The 16,078-nt window shown below is 41.3% G+C and overlaps 1 protein-coding gene across 11 annotated transcripts in view; it reads left to right on the forward strand.

Annotated features, from left to right (window-relative positions):
• Positions 1-16,078, forward strand: part of LOC129726683 (uncharacterized) — a 446,412-nt gene that overhangs the window by 407,848 nt on the left and 22,486 nt on the right. For 9 of the 11 annotated variants that reach the window (XM_055683651.1, XM_055683660.1, XM_055683657.1 and 6 more), the window contains 5 exons: positions 13,333-13,486; positions 13,543-13,943; positions 14,006-14,335; positions 14,399-14,630; positions 15,368-15,595. In XM_055683651.1, the coding sequence (XP_055539626.1) occupies positions 13,333-13,486; positions 13,543-13,943; positions 14,006-14,335; positions 14,399-14,630; positions 15,368-15,595 (1,345 nt within the window). The remainder of the gene's footprint in view (positions 1-13,332; positions 13,487-13,542; positions 13,944-14,005; positions 14,336-14,398; positions 14,631-15,367; positions 15,596-16,078) is intronic. The other 2 variants (XM_055683658.1, XM_055683662.1) reach the window with 2 other exon arrangements.

Below are 16,078 nucleotides of genomic sequence, written 5' to 3' on the forward strand. Positions count from 1 at the left end.
ACGTTCCTCTCAGGCCAGGTTTATTCTTATTTTGTCAAGGAAGGAGTCTTATCGAAACCTCGTTCCTCCTACTAACACCGTGCCACAATTACAATTCCCTGAAGAGGCACTTAATGCTTTACCTCTGGTCAGTTTTATTATAGGTAGAACTTTTTTGTCCAGAGGAAGGAGCCTTATGGGAACCTCGACTAGTTTTATTATAATAGGGACTTATTTTTGTAAGGATGAAAGTCAGCAGGGATACTAGTTCAGCTTGAAGGAAGGGTATGTAGTGGAGAGCCTGAGAACAAACCCTTTGAAAACCAAATGGCCTGATTCTAATAATGGCGATAGAATAATTGAATAGCTTAGCTTAGTGTTACCTGTACATATCAATGGTTGCTACTCCGTGATGGGTCCGAGCCACTCAAGATGCACAATGAATCAACTGGAAGAACGACTGGGGGTGGTAATTCCTCCTCACTGTGTATCATTCAAAGACCCGATTTTTTTAGACCAATAACGGCGCCGGCCACGTCCTTACAGTCAGATGGGAATATCGTTGGTTTCGTACAACACCGGTACAACTCAAAAGTTTTTCATTTTGCAGTCAAATGAAGCCAAATAAGAATAAGTTTTATTCCACAAAGACTTGTTTCAAAATTCACAAAAAAACTGAGCTATAAACTGATACGTCTTTGGATTTCAAATTAAAACCATGCTCCAAAGATAGTAAAAAAGAGATTTTACCTTGCTCATGACTAATTTCAAACTCCAACTTTTAAATCCCGTTTCTCTTGGAGTTAGGAATTTCGAGTTGTGCCAGTGACGCACGAAACCTACAATAAAGAAGTAATGTTAGAATGTAGTCTTTGCTTTGTTAGAGAACGAGTATAGTTCTGCATCCCTACAAAGACCACGGAAAGGAATTTTTGTTAGTGGGGTGGGTTTTTGATCAGGATTCACTTTGATAAGTGATATGACCATGATTTAATTGGATAATTATAACAATATAGATATGATCATATACATATAATGTGAGATTGATAAAGATGGATTTTAAAATACAATAAGAAGTACTATGGCATGTCAAAAAGATCTCGGTTGGCTGCCTTCAATAGCTGAGTTATTTAAATTTTTTAACCCAGAAAACGCTAAAGATATATTATAAATAGATTCGAAATACAAATGGTAATTATCCGTCATGTTGTGCTTAAATACAATAGATGAACTTATATAAGACCAATTCACGACATTTCATAGTAGTTATTGTGCTGCTTTCGGCGGCTGAAAACAATTATTGAAATAAGTTATTACAACGACATTGCAGCGCAATCATTGACCGTAGTCATCCAAACATTATAAATATGATCCTGTATAAAATGAATTCGAAAAACATATAAAAAGTGCCTGTTATATTGTGTTCCCAAAAGAATTGTTGAACTTTTTCTAGACTAATTCATGACATATCAATGGTTGTTGTTGTGCTCCTTTCAGCGGCTGAAAACATGTATTGAAATAGGTTATTACAAAAACATTGCAGCGCTTGCACAAACGAGTCGCTGTTTTCTACGACTATTCATCGCATAAAGTCATCTAAACAGATCATCCACACGTTCACGCATCTACCACAACCTCGAACGTTATCGGCAAAAAGTGGAAAAATCGGAGAACCATGATGCGACGATTTACAGGTTGAGCGAAACAGAAACCATTTTACGAGACGTTTCAGATTTCAATTCATGAGTAATATTTTCACAGAAAATATGGAACAGCAAATACCGTGTATCCTACCCTATCAGTGCGTAAAATGGTGAAATGGGATTGCCTAACGCGCCCGCAATAATATGAGTGGAAAATATGCATAATATGAATGAAAAATATAAGCAGAATATGAGTGAATTATATACGTAACTTTTTCATGCACACCTCGACGGTCTCGCTTTTCTATCCGCTAACAGACGGCGCTGCGAGCGTACTTTATTCGTGTGTGTTTTTTTGTGCTTCTCGATTAACCGACTCCGAAACAAATTTCGAGAATAAAATGTTACTTAGCTTGCTTAAAATGTCCTGGTCACTCCTTTTTTCACTGTTCCGGTAACCAGCAGCTATGTAACTTTGAAACTCACTGAATATACTAATTTTATTTGGGAAAAACAGCATAAATTAGTGAAACTTCACGTAGAGATAAAACACGCACAACACTTAGCGGGCCTTGTTGCCAGTCCTCTGGCGATAGAATAATTGAATAGAAGAGGGGTCATTCCATACGAAGTGACCACGAAAAAAGAATAAACTTGGACACGACCATAACGGATTCGGCTCAAAACTGGGGGAATTATTCATCTATGTTCACTATGAAAAAATCCCAATTTTGGTGTCGATTGGAATACCCCCCGCTCTGTGGAACCCCCCTCTTTGTGACAAAGTCAGGCAATTTTTGTTCAAAATTCCGTTTTTCTTTTTCTTACAATTCATAGATGTAGGACGTCCGCAAAATCCGCATAGTGAACCTAGATAAATAATTCCCCCAGCTTTGAGCCAAATCCGTGATGGTCGTGTCCAAGTGGCATGTACACTTCGTATGGAATGACCCAGAGGTAAACAAAATATTCAAAGAGTAGAGATGGCGTTGTTCCGGTTTGTTTATTGGTCGGGAAAACTATCAGTTGCCATCTATGCATCTTGTTAATACTTTTAAGTACTCACTTTTCTTAAATGCAATCTATTTTTACCAAAAAACTTGTTTCTCTTATATAACTCCATTGTGTCTTGTTGACTCAGACAACGTCTTATAACTAGTACGGGGGCCGTGTGATCGGATGCGGTACAATATTAAAAAAAAGTAGGTTTTTCCATACAAATCTTCAAACAAATTCTAAATGCAATGCGCCAGGCGGAGTTACTAGCAATCAACCTTAGATAAGTTTAGAATAGTTTGAGGCCTCGAATGGAATCAATTGAACTTTGCTTTGGCTCTGTGCATTTCAATTTCAATTTTTCCATATAATCAAACAACGGTATCTAGTGCATATATGATAAGCACTGTTAATGGTTCCTATATTTCTTTTCTACTAACAAACAGTTACGCTCGCTGCCGTGGTTTGTTATTAGCAAAAACTAGCGGCAATGTTCTATTTGCTTATAAAAAATAACAAAGCAACCACGGACGCGCTACAGGAAGTTTCCCTGGCAGCCTTTCTTGATATTGAGGAAGCATTTGTTAATGCATCCCACTACTCAAATACCCATGGAAAGGCACGGCACGACACGGCATGGACAGGAAGAGAAATAGAGAGAGAAATAACTGCTCAATTTGGTGGTGCATCCCTAACAAGAAAAACTACGTCCGTATACCTCACGTCTGTATATCTAACGGGGATCCTGGTAGTCCTGGAGTATAAATAGCTGTATTCCTTCCATCCCCGAAGACTTATATGTTTGGCGCAAGTCTCTTACCCATTTTACTTTCGTTTTACTGAATGTAGAGCAAGCATGTTCCTGGGATCCAATCTAAGTAGCATTTACGCCTTGCTGGTCTTCCATTTGATCGAATATGATCATGGGAATAGATTTTCTATCAAAATATTCAACGTTTCCTGAGAATCTGTGGTATGAGTATTCTCTGTCATTTTGAGTCTATCTAAACCACAAGTATATTTTTTAGACTGGGCTTTCTACGACTTGACTGCAGTGAAAATGTTCAGATTTTATGATACAAACCACACGCATAAGTATGCCTCAGCTTAACAGTATCTTTATTGTTGGCGTAAACCGGTTTCAAATCGTAGAATTCAATACACTCCTGAAATTTACTATACAAACCACGCGATCTGAAATCAGGAAGTCAACAACTCCCTATTGAAATAAACCACACTCACTTGTGCGTGACCATCTAATCAACCGGCTAAACAGAGAATAAACCGGAAGGAAATGGCTAAATACTGGCAGGTACGAATTATGTTGTTGTAATTTGCATTACTTATCAAGTTGAATTCCGATCCAGCGTGGCCTTCACTACTAATGAAAATCTTCTTATTGTGATCTTTGTGGAAATGTAACAGTCGAACAGCAAAGGTTAGGCTGACATTTCTTCTCTCTTCCCACCTAATTGCAGAACAAAAGTGATGTACGAAAACATGATTAACAATGACGGCTAAACGATTGTGGTATCAAGGAGTCAATAAATTAACGAAGATAAATTATGTGTGATAAGGCACAAATTAGTTGAGTTGAATTTAATGCAGTATAAAGATAAATAATGGTGTTTAATATGTAATGAAATATGAATAACAACTAGCAGTGCGAGTGAGTGATATGACTTATATTTACTTTGATTTACTCTAATTTGTTTTTCACATGGGACTACATTCTACTTCAGCAGGGCGGCATGCTGAGGAAAAACGTAAAATATTGCCATTCTCGAGTACACATTATCTTCACTGAACAGTTTTCAAAGACCAGAGACCGATAGTTTACATGTGGTATATCTTTTTGATAGTGAATAAGCGAAAAGCTGAGTTCAAATTTACCAAGTTGATATTCAACCAATCACAAGCTAGCTTTTTGAAACTCACTTTTGACATCCCGTTGACTTACTATAAAATCATGTTTGCAATGTTCCCGATCAAATGATTATGACAAAAGGGTAACACAAATATATCTGCACTTGATAGAAATGACAAAGCCTGTAATATTCTTGATATGCCAGAATGATAAATAGTACAGAATTATATCAAATTCTGTTATCATACACTTGAATGTTTAAAAGTGTATTTTTTTAAGCATATTTATAAAAAAATTTGTTATTCAATTGACAAAATATTGTACATTCTAACTAATTCTGATCTTTTTCTGCCAAAAACCTTACAAAACTTGCTATAATTTGTAATAATTAGTCAGTAATTTTGATAGGATTTTTGATATTTCAAAAATCAGAATTAATGCAAATCTTGATATTATAACAAAATATCAAGATTTGCCTTAATTCTGATATTTTTGACTGATCGGGTTGTCGTACGGTTTGGAGAAAACTAATGTGATATCGTGTTGGCAATCGTGAGATGCACACAGTCAAAATAAAGAACTCGAAATTATGCTGCTTTATAAACTGCAAAAACGTCTTTATCAAGACGATTGAATATTTGAAATGAAGTTCATTAATTATTAAAAAATTTCTTTATTCTTAGCAGATAATAACAGATCTTGGTGAAGTCGGACTAATGTTTGGTGGGTACATAATATGACCATTTGCTAAAAAAAAATGGCGAAGTCCTACGTCAGTCTTTTCTATGAAACAAATTAATAAAATTTATTTTCGGAGCCGGGGTGATACACAGAGACCCGAAAACGACAGAGACCCGAAACGATGCAATATTAGATTCCAAAAAAGCGACTTCCGGTTTCCGAAAAACAACCAAAAATGGTTGAATACCATCCAATACTGGTATTTTCGAAATCGAATTGATGCCCTGAGATCAAAAATCAACTTCAGACGTTATATTTGAATTAAGTGGTTATATACCTTTTTGGTCGAGAAATATGAGGGAAGTTTTAATTTATTTTTAAGTGCATAGCACCATTTTTATTGCATCAAAGTGGTATTTTTCTGAAAAGTTTATCAACAACAAAAATACGTTTGATTTTGAGATGTACCAATTATTACTGGAGTAATTGCCGTTTCCCCGAAACGGCTTTTTTTTGGGAATCTTTGCGGTGATCCTGATAAAGACTCAGCGGGTCAAGTGAAATAAAAAAACTCATATTATTTCATTAGTTTAAAAGTGTGCCGTGTCCTTGAACGATCGCTTCCATGAGTATTTTGTTTTCAGTGCAAACGGGAACGTTTTTCACAAAAAATGCAAATTTGAGCGCTAAAAATTGCATAAAAAATATTTTTGCGGCAAAATGTAAATGTATGTTTTAAAAACAATCGTTCAAGGACCGGCGAATTTAATAACGAAAATTTAGAAAAATACGAAAAGGTATGCAACCCTAGGATTGTATGAAATGGTGACGTGGGAATAAACACTGTAATTAGGGGTCTTTTTAATACATAATATATACAGAGTCCGCAGACAGAATCAATGTGTTCAGTGACTTACGTATTTTCATTTTCAGCCTTCACTGGAAAACTATTTTCAGAAATATACATTAAGGTCTTTTTTACGCGGATTGCTTTCCTCCATTACTCAAAAACGGTGTAAGATATCGACCTAATTTCAATCACGATTTCCGTTTTAGGCCACGAGTAATCAGTTTTCGAAAAAATTTACAATTTTTGGTGTAAATAATCAAAATTCAAAATATTGCATTTTGGTCTTTGGATTGACCACTATCATATTCGAAAGAGGTTCAAACATACTAGGACGATTTTCTTCGTTATATTTGCAACTCAAAAAGTCCTTTTTCACGCGGGTCCATACAAATTTGGAACGCGTCCCCCACGTTAAAAAAGACCGTAGTGTATTTAACAACACTCGAAAGAATATCGTTTATATTTGGCGCTATTATGCCTGTAGTATTTTTTTTTTTTGAGCAAACAACATGTATTTGACTAGGCGCAAGCATATCGTTCTTGTTGAAGAAGCACCAAGAATTTTTCGTAATGCGTCAAAGTCAGAATTAACTCTTGTCCTCAAAAGCCAAATCCAATCATACTCATGTTATCATAATGAATGGTTTTGTTTTATTTAAGTCTGATTGAATCAAATTTATAATGGATCTTACTTTTAAAATAATATAGAAGCCCTTACAAAGGTTCATTGATTGGCAAACATAAGAAGATATGTGAAACAAAATCAACAAGTTCCAGCAAAAAATCGTAGCAATCAACAATTCTATTTTTGTTTTTTGCTTGACATTTTTTTTAATGAATCTACAATTACATTTGCTGTAACACGAAGACAGCCAACATACGTTTACTATGGTAAAGTTTCAAATAATAATGTATTATCTAACAATTTTGAAATGCAATAAAAGATCTTAAATGTATCTTAGTAAATGGACCAAAAATTCACAAGCATTCGCCGGCTCTTACTTCTTCTATAAATTTTTATTGCAAAAGAAATTCACTTATTCGATACTTTCCGGTCAAGATTATTTAGTGAATAACGAAGATAAAATTAAATAAATATAACATATAACTGTTGCAAAAATGTACAATTCTTGTTGAGTGTCGGACTCGATTATCCGGAGACTCGATTATCCGGAAACTCGATTATCCGGAATTTTAGACTCGATTATCCGGAATTTTATTTTTTTTTTGGTGTCCGTTTTCAATTTTTATTCCAAAATTTTGCCTTTACCATTTCTTCTGGCATATTTGTTACCATTTAAGTCACTTCCGGCATTGCTTCTCAAGATTTTACCCCTTTTCGCCTCAGAAATAACATCTGGTTACATCACTGCATCATACAAGTAAAACAGTGAAAAAAAAAAACATTTATTTTATGTTCGTTATAATCGCAAAATTTCAGTATTTTTTGTGTGATTCGATTATCCGGAATGAAAATTTTTTTGATGTTCCGGATAATCGAGTCCGACCTGTGATCATATTTATGAGCAGCAACATTACAGTTTTTCCCAGATTGCACACGAATAGAAATGTACGAACAGAAGTGTACCACTGGAAAACGAATAGTACCGCTGCAGTGCGAATAGTACCACTGCAGTACTAATAGAAGTGTACAGCTGAAATGTGCGAATAGAAGAGTACCGCTGCAATCATAGACGACGAGAGACTTGCGGCGCTCTGCTCCACTGATACTGTTGCTTCTACCAGCATGTTTTCTTTCAAGACATCAGTTTTTATTTCGTTCTGAAAGCAGGTTTAGGAATTGTTCAAGAATGGGGATTGTTTCAAACTTTTCGAAGAACTTTTACCTTCGAGACATCAAATTAGTCTAGGTTCATGAAAGTAAAAGTAAATTGACCTATTGGGATGGGGAGATTCTGTCAATTTTTTTTTTCGATATTGATACAGAGAATATCACAGGGGAAACAAAGACGTAGTCCCACGTCAAAAGATGAAGGAAATCGGTTCAGTAGTTTTCCCGCAATCAGGATCACGGCAAAGTAATTTTCCGAGATGCACTATTCCAAGATGAACGCGTATAAAGTTTCAAGTTTAGCTTATGCGGCCGTGGCGAGGCGCGCTTCAAATCGCTCTAACTTTCTCCTTATTGCTCAGATCTTCATAAAAATTTGTGAAAATGTTCTCAAGATGTTGTACTTCAAGATAATGTAATAAAAAATATTTCGATTTTTTGGAAACTAAAAAGGTATATAACCCCTTAAAATGCTGAATTCCGGTTTGCGGTAAACAGTAAAAATTGACCAAATACCATCCTATATGAGTTATTTCGGAATCGAAATGATGCTAAGAGACCTGAAAACGATCCCAGACACCATCTTGAATTCGAAGATGGTGACTTTCGATTTCAACACAACCTAAAATGGCCGAATACCAATATGAGTATTCCAGAGATCGGGATGATGCGAAGACACCAGAAATAAAATTCAAACGCAATTTTTAAATTCAAGAAGGTAACTTCCGGTTTCTGGAAGACATCCGAAATCGATCAAATACCACCGCATATGAGTATGATGCCAAGAGACCTGAATGATGATGAATGAGTCAACATCTAGAATTTGAAAATGGCGTCTGAAGTCGATTTCCGGTCTCAGAGCGTAATTTGGTTTTAAGACATACACATATTGTAAGGTACTCGACCATTTTTGGTTGTTTCCTGGAAGCCGGAAGTCGACATCTTGGGATCCAAAATGGCGTCTGGGGTCATTTAATAGTCTCAGAGCATCATCCCGATTCCGAAAATACTCATATTACCTAGTATTTGATCACATTTTGTTGTTTTCCGGAAACTGGAAGTCGCCTTTTGCAATCAAAAAATGGTGTCTAGGGTCATCAGTCTCTGGACATCATCTCGATTACGGAAATACACATATTGGAGGGTATTCGACCATCTTAGGTTGCTTTCTAGAAACCGGAAATCGCCATCTTGAAATTCTGGGCCATTTTCCGATCTGTGGACATCATCCCAGTTGCGCAAATAAATATTGGATGGTATTTGGCCTTGTATTATTCGTTGTTTCTATGGCTTCTAGAAGCCCCTATCTATTCCGGAAGGTCCATTTTGAAAGCATATCACCAAAACTATTAAAATGGTGGTAAGATTCCATTTGTCAAATCATGAAACCATAATATTCCTCAGTTACGGAGCACATCCTCATATCACTAGTCATTTTTGAGTAATTTCTGTACAAAAACATCGTTATTGAACACATTTTTTCATTACGGTTAATGGCACTTAGTGCGTACTTTTGCCCCGCGGTTTATACGTACTTTTGCCCCACAATGAGTTTTCCAACTGGTTTGAGTTTCATGACAAACATCAAAATAATTCCGGCAAAACATGTTCACCCTACAAATCACAATTATATAAGAGTTTTTTGGGCTCTGTTGTTTTTGAGTTTCTGTAGTTTCCGTATAGGTCAATCATAGTTCCCAAAACTAAGAAAATTAGATCAAAACAGCTCAAAACACAACTTTCCTAATAGCTTCGCCCTATTTGAACGGAATCTTATGTGTTTACATGTGTGATTAACTGACGTTATAATACTGCAAATTAATACAATGTTGCCAGTTTATTTTGCCCGTATGCTTCGAAAAGGCCAATGCGTACTTTTACCCCGTGCGTACTTTTGCCTCTCACTACTCTATATGGGGTGACTTATTGGGAAAATGGGAATTGAAATCGCATATATCCATACCTTACCTTACCAATCAGACGAGAGCCGTGGTGGCTCGTGTTGTACCAAGAATTTGTCGCCATGTTGCTCGGCTTTGGGCTGTGTTTCGCCAGTTCCCCAGGCGTCTCATCACCCGCAAGTCTCCTTCGATCTGGTCGAGCCATCGGGCACGCTGCGCCCCTCTATTTCTGGTGCTGGCAGGGTTGCTGAAGAGAAGTGATTTCACAGGGTTGCCGTTCGGCACCCTTACGACATGACCGGCCCACCGCAACCTATTAACTTTCGCCAGGTGTGCAATGGGATTCTCTCCAAGCAGCGCGTGCAGTTCGTGGTTCATGCGCCGTCGCCATTCTCCGTCGTCCGTCTGTACTCCACCGTAGATATTCCGTAGCACCTTCCGTTCAAAAACTCCAAGAGCGTTAAGGTCCTCCGCGAGAAGCGTTGTCGTCTCGATCCCGTAGAGGACTACCGGTCTTATCAGGGTTTAGTACAGCGTCAACTTCGTGCGTCGTCGCACTCGATTCGATCGAAGTGTCTTCCGGAGTGAAAAGTAGGCACGATTTCCTGCCTGGATGCGTCTCTGGATCTCTTTGCTGGTGTTATTGTCGGCGGTCACCAGTGACCCCAAATACACGAACTCATCGACCACCTTAAGCTCATCACCGTCCACAGAGACTTTAGTTGGGAGGCTGATGTTGTTCTCCTTGGAGCCTCTCGCTCGCATGTATTTTGTTTTCGACGAATTTATCCGCAATCCGATCCGTCCAGCTTCGGCTTTCAGTCGGGCGTAAGTTTCCTCCGCCGTCGCAAAGTTACGTGATATGATGTCGAAGTCATCCGCGAAGCCCAGAAGCTGAACAGACCTTGTGAAAATTGTGCCCCTCGTGTCGATGCCCGCCCTCCGGATCACACCCTCAAGGGCGATGTTAAACAGCAAACAGGAAAGTCCATCACCTTGTCTCAACCCTCTGCGCGATTCAAAGGGACTCGAGAGTATCCCCGAAACACGCACGTAGCACATCACTTGCGCCATGGTAGCTCTGATCAATCGAGTCAGTTTATCCGGAAATCCGTTGTCGTGCATGATCTGCCATAGCTGTTCTGGATCGACTGTATCATAGGCCGCCGTGAAGTCAATGAAGATGTGATGTGTGGGCACGTTGTACTTGCGACATTTCTGTAAGATCTGTCGGATCGAGAAGATCTGGTCCGTGGTGGCACGGGCTCCCATGAAACCCGCTTGGTACTGACCCACGAACCTCCTGGTTAAAGGTGATAGACGACGGAACAGGATCTGTGAGAGTATTTTGTAGGCGGCATTGATAAGCGAGATGCCGCGGTAGTTGCGGCACTCCAGCTTGTCGCCCTTCTTGTGGATGGGACAGATAACTCCCTCCATCCACTCGTCTGGCAATTTTTCCTCCACCCAAATCATGGAAATGACCCAGTGCAGCGCTCTAGCCAGCGCCTCTCTTCCATGTTTCTTTGCCTGCGGCTTTTTTGTTTTTCAGCTTCCCGATCTCACAAAGAACTTCGTGAATATCGGGAGCTGGTACTCGGTCATCCGCTGCTGGTGCTCCTAGGTCAGTTCCTGCTCCGCTTCTGTTTGCTGTTTCGCCATTCAGGTGTCCATCGAAGTACTCCTTCCACCTGTCGACCACCTCGCTGGCATCCGTGAGAAGGTTCCCATCCGCGACGTTGCACATGTCGGCTTGCGGCACATAGCCTCTGCGGGACTGGTTTACCCTCTCATAGAATTTCCGCGTTTCATTGGCACGGTATAGCTGCTCCAGCTCATCATGCTCACGATCCTCTTGCTGGCGCTTCTTTCGTCTGAGAATCGTGGTCATTTCGTTCCGTGCCCGTTTGTAATTGGCCTTGTTCTCTCTCGTTGACCTGCCCAGGTATATCGCCCAGGTCCGGTTCTTCTCATTCACCGCTGCCTCGCACTCCCCGTCATACCAGTCGTTTCTGCCACTCGGTGCTTCCACTCCTAGTGTCGCCGTTGCGGTCTCCACGATAGCTGTGCGAATGCTGCACCAGCCGTCTTCGAGAGGCAATGCGCCCAGCCCCTCCGCTGTGGGTAGCACCGCTTCAAGCGGGTGCGCGTATTCCTCCGCAGCCTGGGAGTTCCGGAGCTGCTTAATGTTGAGCCGCGGGGCTCGGCGATGTCGCGCGTGGTATACGGTCGACAGTTTTGAGCGCAATGATACCGCAACTAGGTAGTGGTCCGAGCCAATATCCGCACCGCGATAGGTACGAACGTTTGTAATGTCAGAGAAGAATCGGCCGTCGATGAGAACATGGTCAATTTGATTTGCTATACGTTGGTCTGGTGATCTCCAGGTGGTTTTGTGGATGTCCTTACGGGAAAAGAAGGTACTTCGGACTGCCAGTCCTCGGGAAGCTGCGAAGTTGACGCATCTCTGGCCGTTGTCGTTCGTCACGGTGTGCAGGCTATGTTGGCCGATCACCGGCTTGTACATTTCTTCCCTACCGATCTGCGCGTTCATGTCCCCGATGGCGATCTTGATGTCTCTACGCGAGCAGCTATCATAGATTTTCTCCAGCTGTGCGTAGAGCTCTTCTTTCTCTACATCGGGTCTTCCTTCGTGAGGGCAGTGCACATTGAGGATAGTGTAGTTGTAGAACCGGCCTTTTATTCTTAACAAACACAACCTGTCGCTGATCGCCTGCCACTTGATCACACGACTCTGCATCCTGCCCAACACTATAAAGCCGGTACCCAGCTCATTGGTTGTACCGCCGCTCTGGTAGTACTGTGCCCTGCGGCCACAAATCCTCCGTACCTTCTCTCCTTTCCGGCAAAGCTCCTGGAGCGCAACGATGTCGAAGTGGCGGGGTTCTAGCTGATCCAGCAATATCCGGTCGCCACCCGGGGCGTTCAGCGATCTACAGTTCCATGTAGCGAGCTTCCAATCGTCGTCCTTATTTCGTCGCCTAGGTCGTTGCCAATTGTTCCAGTCCGTATTCAATTCTTGATTGTTCGTAGTATTTTAATGTTTCGGCATGCTGCCTTACTAGGGCTGCGGATGCCTAGTCTCGCGACGGGGCTGCCGTCTTGGGTGTAGCTGGCGAGACACCGCATTTCATAATTCAGCCGTCCGCTCCAGATCAGACGCTTTTTGAGCCGCCCCTAACATGGGGAATAGACGCTCGGACAAGCTGCCCTCCTAGGAGAGCAGCTCCCCCTTCCCTGTCAGCATACGACCAAGTTCCCACCGGTTCACCGATCTTCCCTTGGTTGCTCGTATTCTAGTCGGTACCACGTGGAGGTAGGGATAGGAGTTGCTGGGCATTATGCTTCGGACCACACTGGGGTCTATTTTAGGCCAACTAGTACGGGTGTACTGCTGGTACGCACTGCCCAGCCGTTTACCAACCAATAACATATATCCAACCAATAGCATATATCCAATAACTTATAACTCTGGAATAACCGCGGAAAGATTATATTCGAAAACTTTGATTTATTTGTCGGTGAGGGTGGGCCGAATTTAGAAAACACAATTAATAAACGCTATCCCTGTGTGTGGGTTTCCGCTTCTCCTCCTACGACAGATACGTGTTTACCATCGTCAGCTACCTGATCGGAGTGTTCATTTTCGCCACCATCGTGGGCCAGGTTGGTAACGTGATAACCAATCGGAACGCAAACCGGCTAGAGTTTGAGCGGCTGCTGGACGGCGCTAAAACTTATATGAGGCACCACAAGGTCTGTAGTGAGAAATGGGAAGATGCACGAAGTTAATCTGTGGTCTGTTGTTCCAGGTGCCTGGCGGAATGAAACGACGAGTGCTGCGCTGGTACGACTACAGTTGGTCCCGGGGGCGGATACAGGGCGGAGGGGATATCAATACGGCGCTCGGGCTTCTACCGGATAAGCTCAAGACCGAACTGGCGTTGCACGTTAACCTCAGTGTACTCAAGAAGGTGACCATTTTCCAGGAGTGCCAACCTGAGTTCCTGCATGATCTGGTGCTAAAAATGAAGGCCTATATTTTCACACCCGGAGACTCGATCTGTCGGAAGGGTGAAGTCGCGCGGGAGATGTTTATTATCGCCGACGGCATCCTGGAGGTGCTGAGCGAAACGGGGAAGGTGTTAACCACTATGAAGGCGGGGGATTTTTTTGGGGAAATTGGAATCTTGAATCTGGATGGGTTGAACAAGTGAGTGTGTAGTGCGAGGGGATGTGTAACGGGGAGTAAATGACTTTTTTTGTGGTTTCCAGACGAACGGCAGATGTTCGGTCCGTAGGCTACTCGGAACTGTTTTCGCTGTCCCGCGAGGATGTTTTGACAGCAATGAAAGACTACCCAGACGCACAAGAGATTCTCCAGACGCTGGGACGCAAAAGACTGATGGAGGTGCGCTGTATAAACAAGAAGCACGCCAACAAACATGCCGCGAAGGAGCACGGCACGGACCATAGCTCAAACGCAAACAACAACAATAACAACAATACCCAAGGTGATAGTAGTGATAATAGTGCCTCAAAACGTATCGTAGATAAGCTAAAAAGTGATGTTAAGGGATTGAAGAATGCTCTTCGTAAGTCAAGGTAGTGTTGAGGTTGAGCAGCAATCCAGATAAGATGTTCTAGTCGGCATTCTTTTTTTCGTAGAACGGCAACAACTAGACGTAGTAACGAGTCGATCGAGCTCCAGCCTTTACAGGGTACTAGCAGTGGTGGTAGTGGCTCCAAAACTCCCAAAACTGTGCTCCGACGGATGGCACGTGTCAAATCGGAAGACATTCATACGGAAGATGAGGGAAAGGATCACGATAAAATGCCTAGCCCGATCGGGGCTGGCCTTCCACTGTTGCAACGCTTGCGGCTCCTCAAAGAGAAACAAGTCAGTTACCCTACAGTAGACGCATTTCACAAATCACGCATCGTCACCATTCACGCTGTACACTCACGCTCGTGAAACGGGCGTTAGAGTAGGGATTTTGCTTTCACCCACACTTTCAAGTACGCACCATCTGATAGGGCACAGTCACCGTAGCGCCAACACTGCCCCTGTGTGTGTGTCCATAGCCGGTTAAATTTATGAATTGCAAAATTCTTTCTTTTCGAATAGCCCCGATAGCTAATTATGATTGATTTCACATTGGAAAATTGGTTGCTTACCTTTGCTTTGTTAAACAATTTCCTCCAGCTATGACACCAATCACTTACACGAATCTCATGTTAGCTGTAGTTAGGATTTACACAACAAACACATACGATCATTCTATCACAGATATCAATTACGATCTCACAGCATTTCGATTCACTCATCCGATCAATGTGCTAACCCTTAAACTGTATATATCGATAGTGATATTAGATTCTAGAACGTTTCCTTTGCTTTTCTCTTTTTCTTTATTTCTATGTATGTTTTGTGCACGTGTACCCCACAAAAAATTACCACCAATTATGTTGAACCAATCAAATTATCGAACATAATCCCCTGTTAAACAAATCAAATAAAAATCAACGCTCGGCGATGCATCGCGTACACGGTTTACAAATAAACGGTTTCCTTCGAATAATAAAAAAAAATACAAAACCAACAACAAAAACACGCACATAAATCTCCCTATCTAGGATCGGGAGGAGCGCGCCGCGAAAGCGACCGCCAACCAAGTCACCACGACCACTACCGCACAAATAATCTCCCCGCCGCATACTCACGTAACCTCTGCCGTATCACCGCAGGAATCGATTCAGGAAGAACCGGAACCGGAAGTGATCGGGGCCGGGCTGCCGCTCTTCCAGCGGCTGCGATTACTCAAGGCAAAGGAGGAACACCAGGCTAAGGAGGCGCAAGCAAAGGTAATGATTGTGACAGGGTAGTTCACGGTCGAGAATTTGCCACAAATCAAGGTGGGTGGGGTTTTAGGAAGGTACGGTACCGCAGGTTGTAAAGTCTTCGTCAAACGAGGTAAATAAGGGTGAACCAGAAGGTTAGGGTGAAATTTAATTCACTGCATGTTATTTATACAAAGGACCTTCCTGGAAAACCTAAAAAATGTCAAGGTTTTTGCATGAAAAATTACAGAGAATATTAGTTCAAACCAAATACTAGTTATTTTTGTTTCCAAAAGTAGAGCCCAACTTGTCAAATAAACTAAGCGTGCATTGGACTTCTTTGGTTACAATTTTGTACCAAAATTTTTAATTCAATTACTAATTTCTTGTCAAAAGCCCTCAATATATTTACTACATATTTAAGTCGTCTTGTTCAAGCAATTTGATAAGGCATCCTACTGGTAAAATTCATTTTTATACTTAAGTTCCTAACTGTTTTTGATTAGT

Source organism: Wyeomyia smithii, chromosome 3 (assembly GCF_029784165.1).
Source record: "Wyeomyia smithii strain HCP4-BCI-WySm-NY-G18 chromosome 3, ASM2978416v1, whole genome shotgun sequence".
Taxonomy (NCBI): domain Eukaryota; kingdom Metazoa; phylum Arthropoda; class Insecta; order Diptera; family Culicidae; genus Wyeomyia; species Wyeomyia smithii.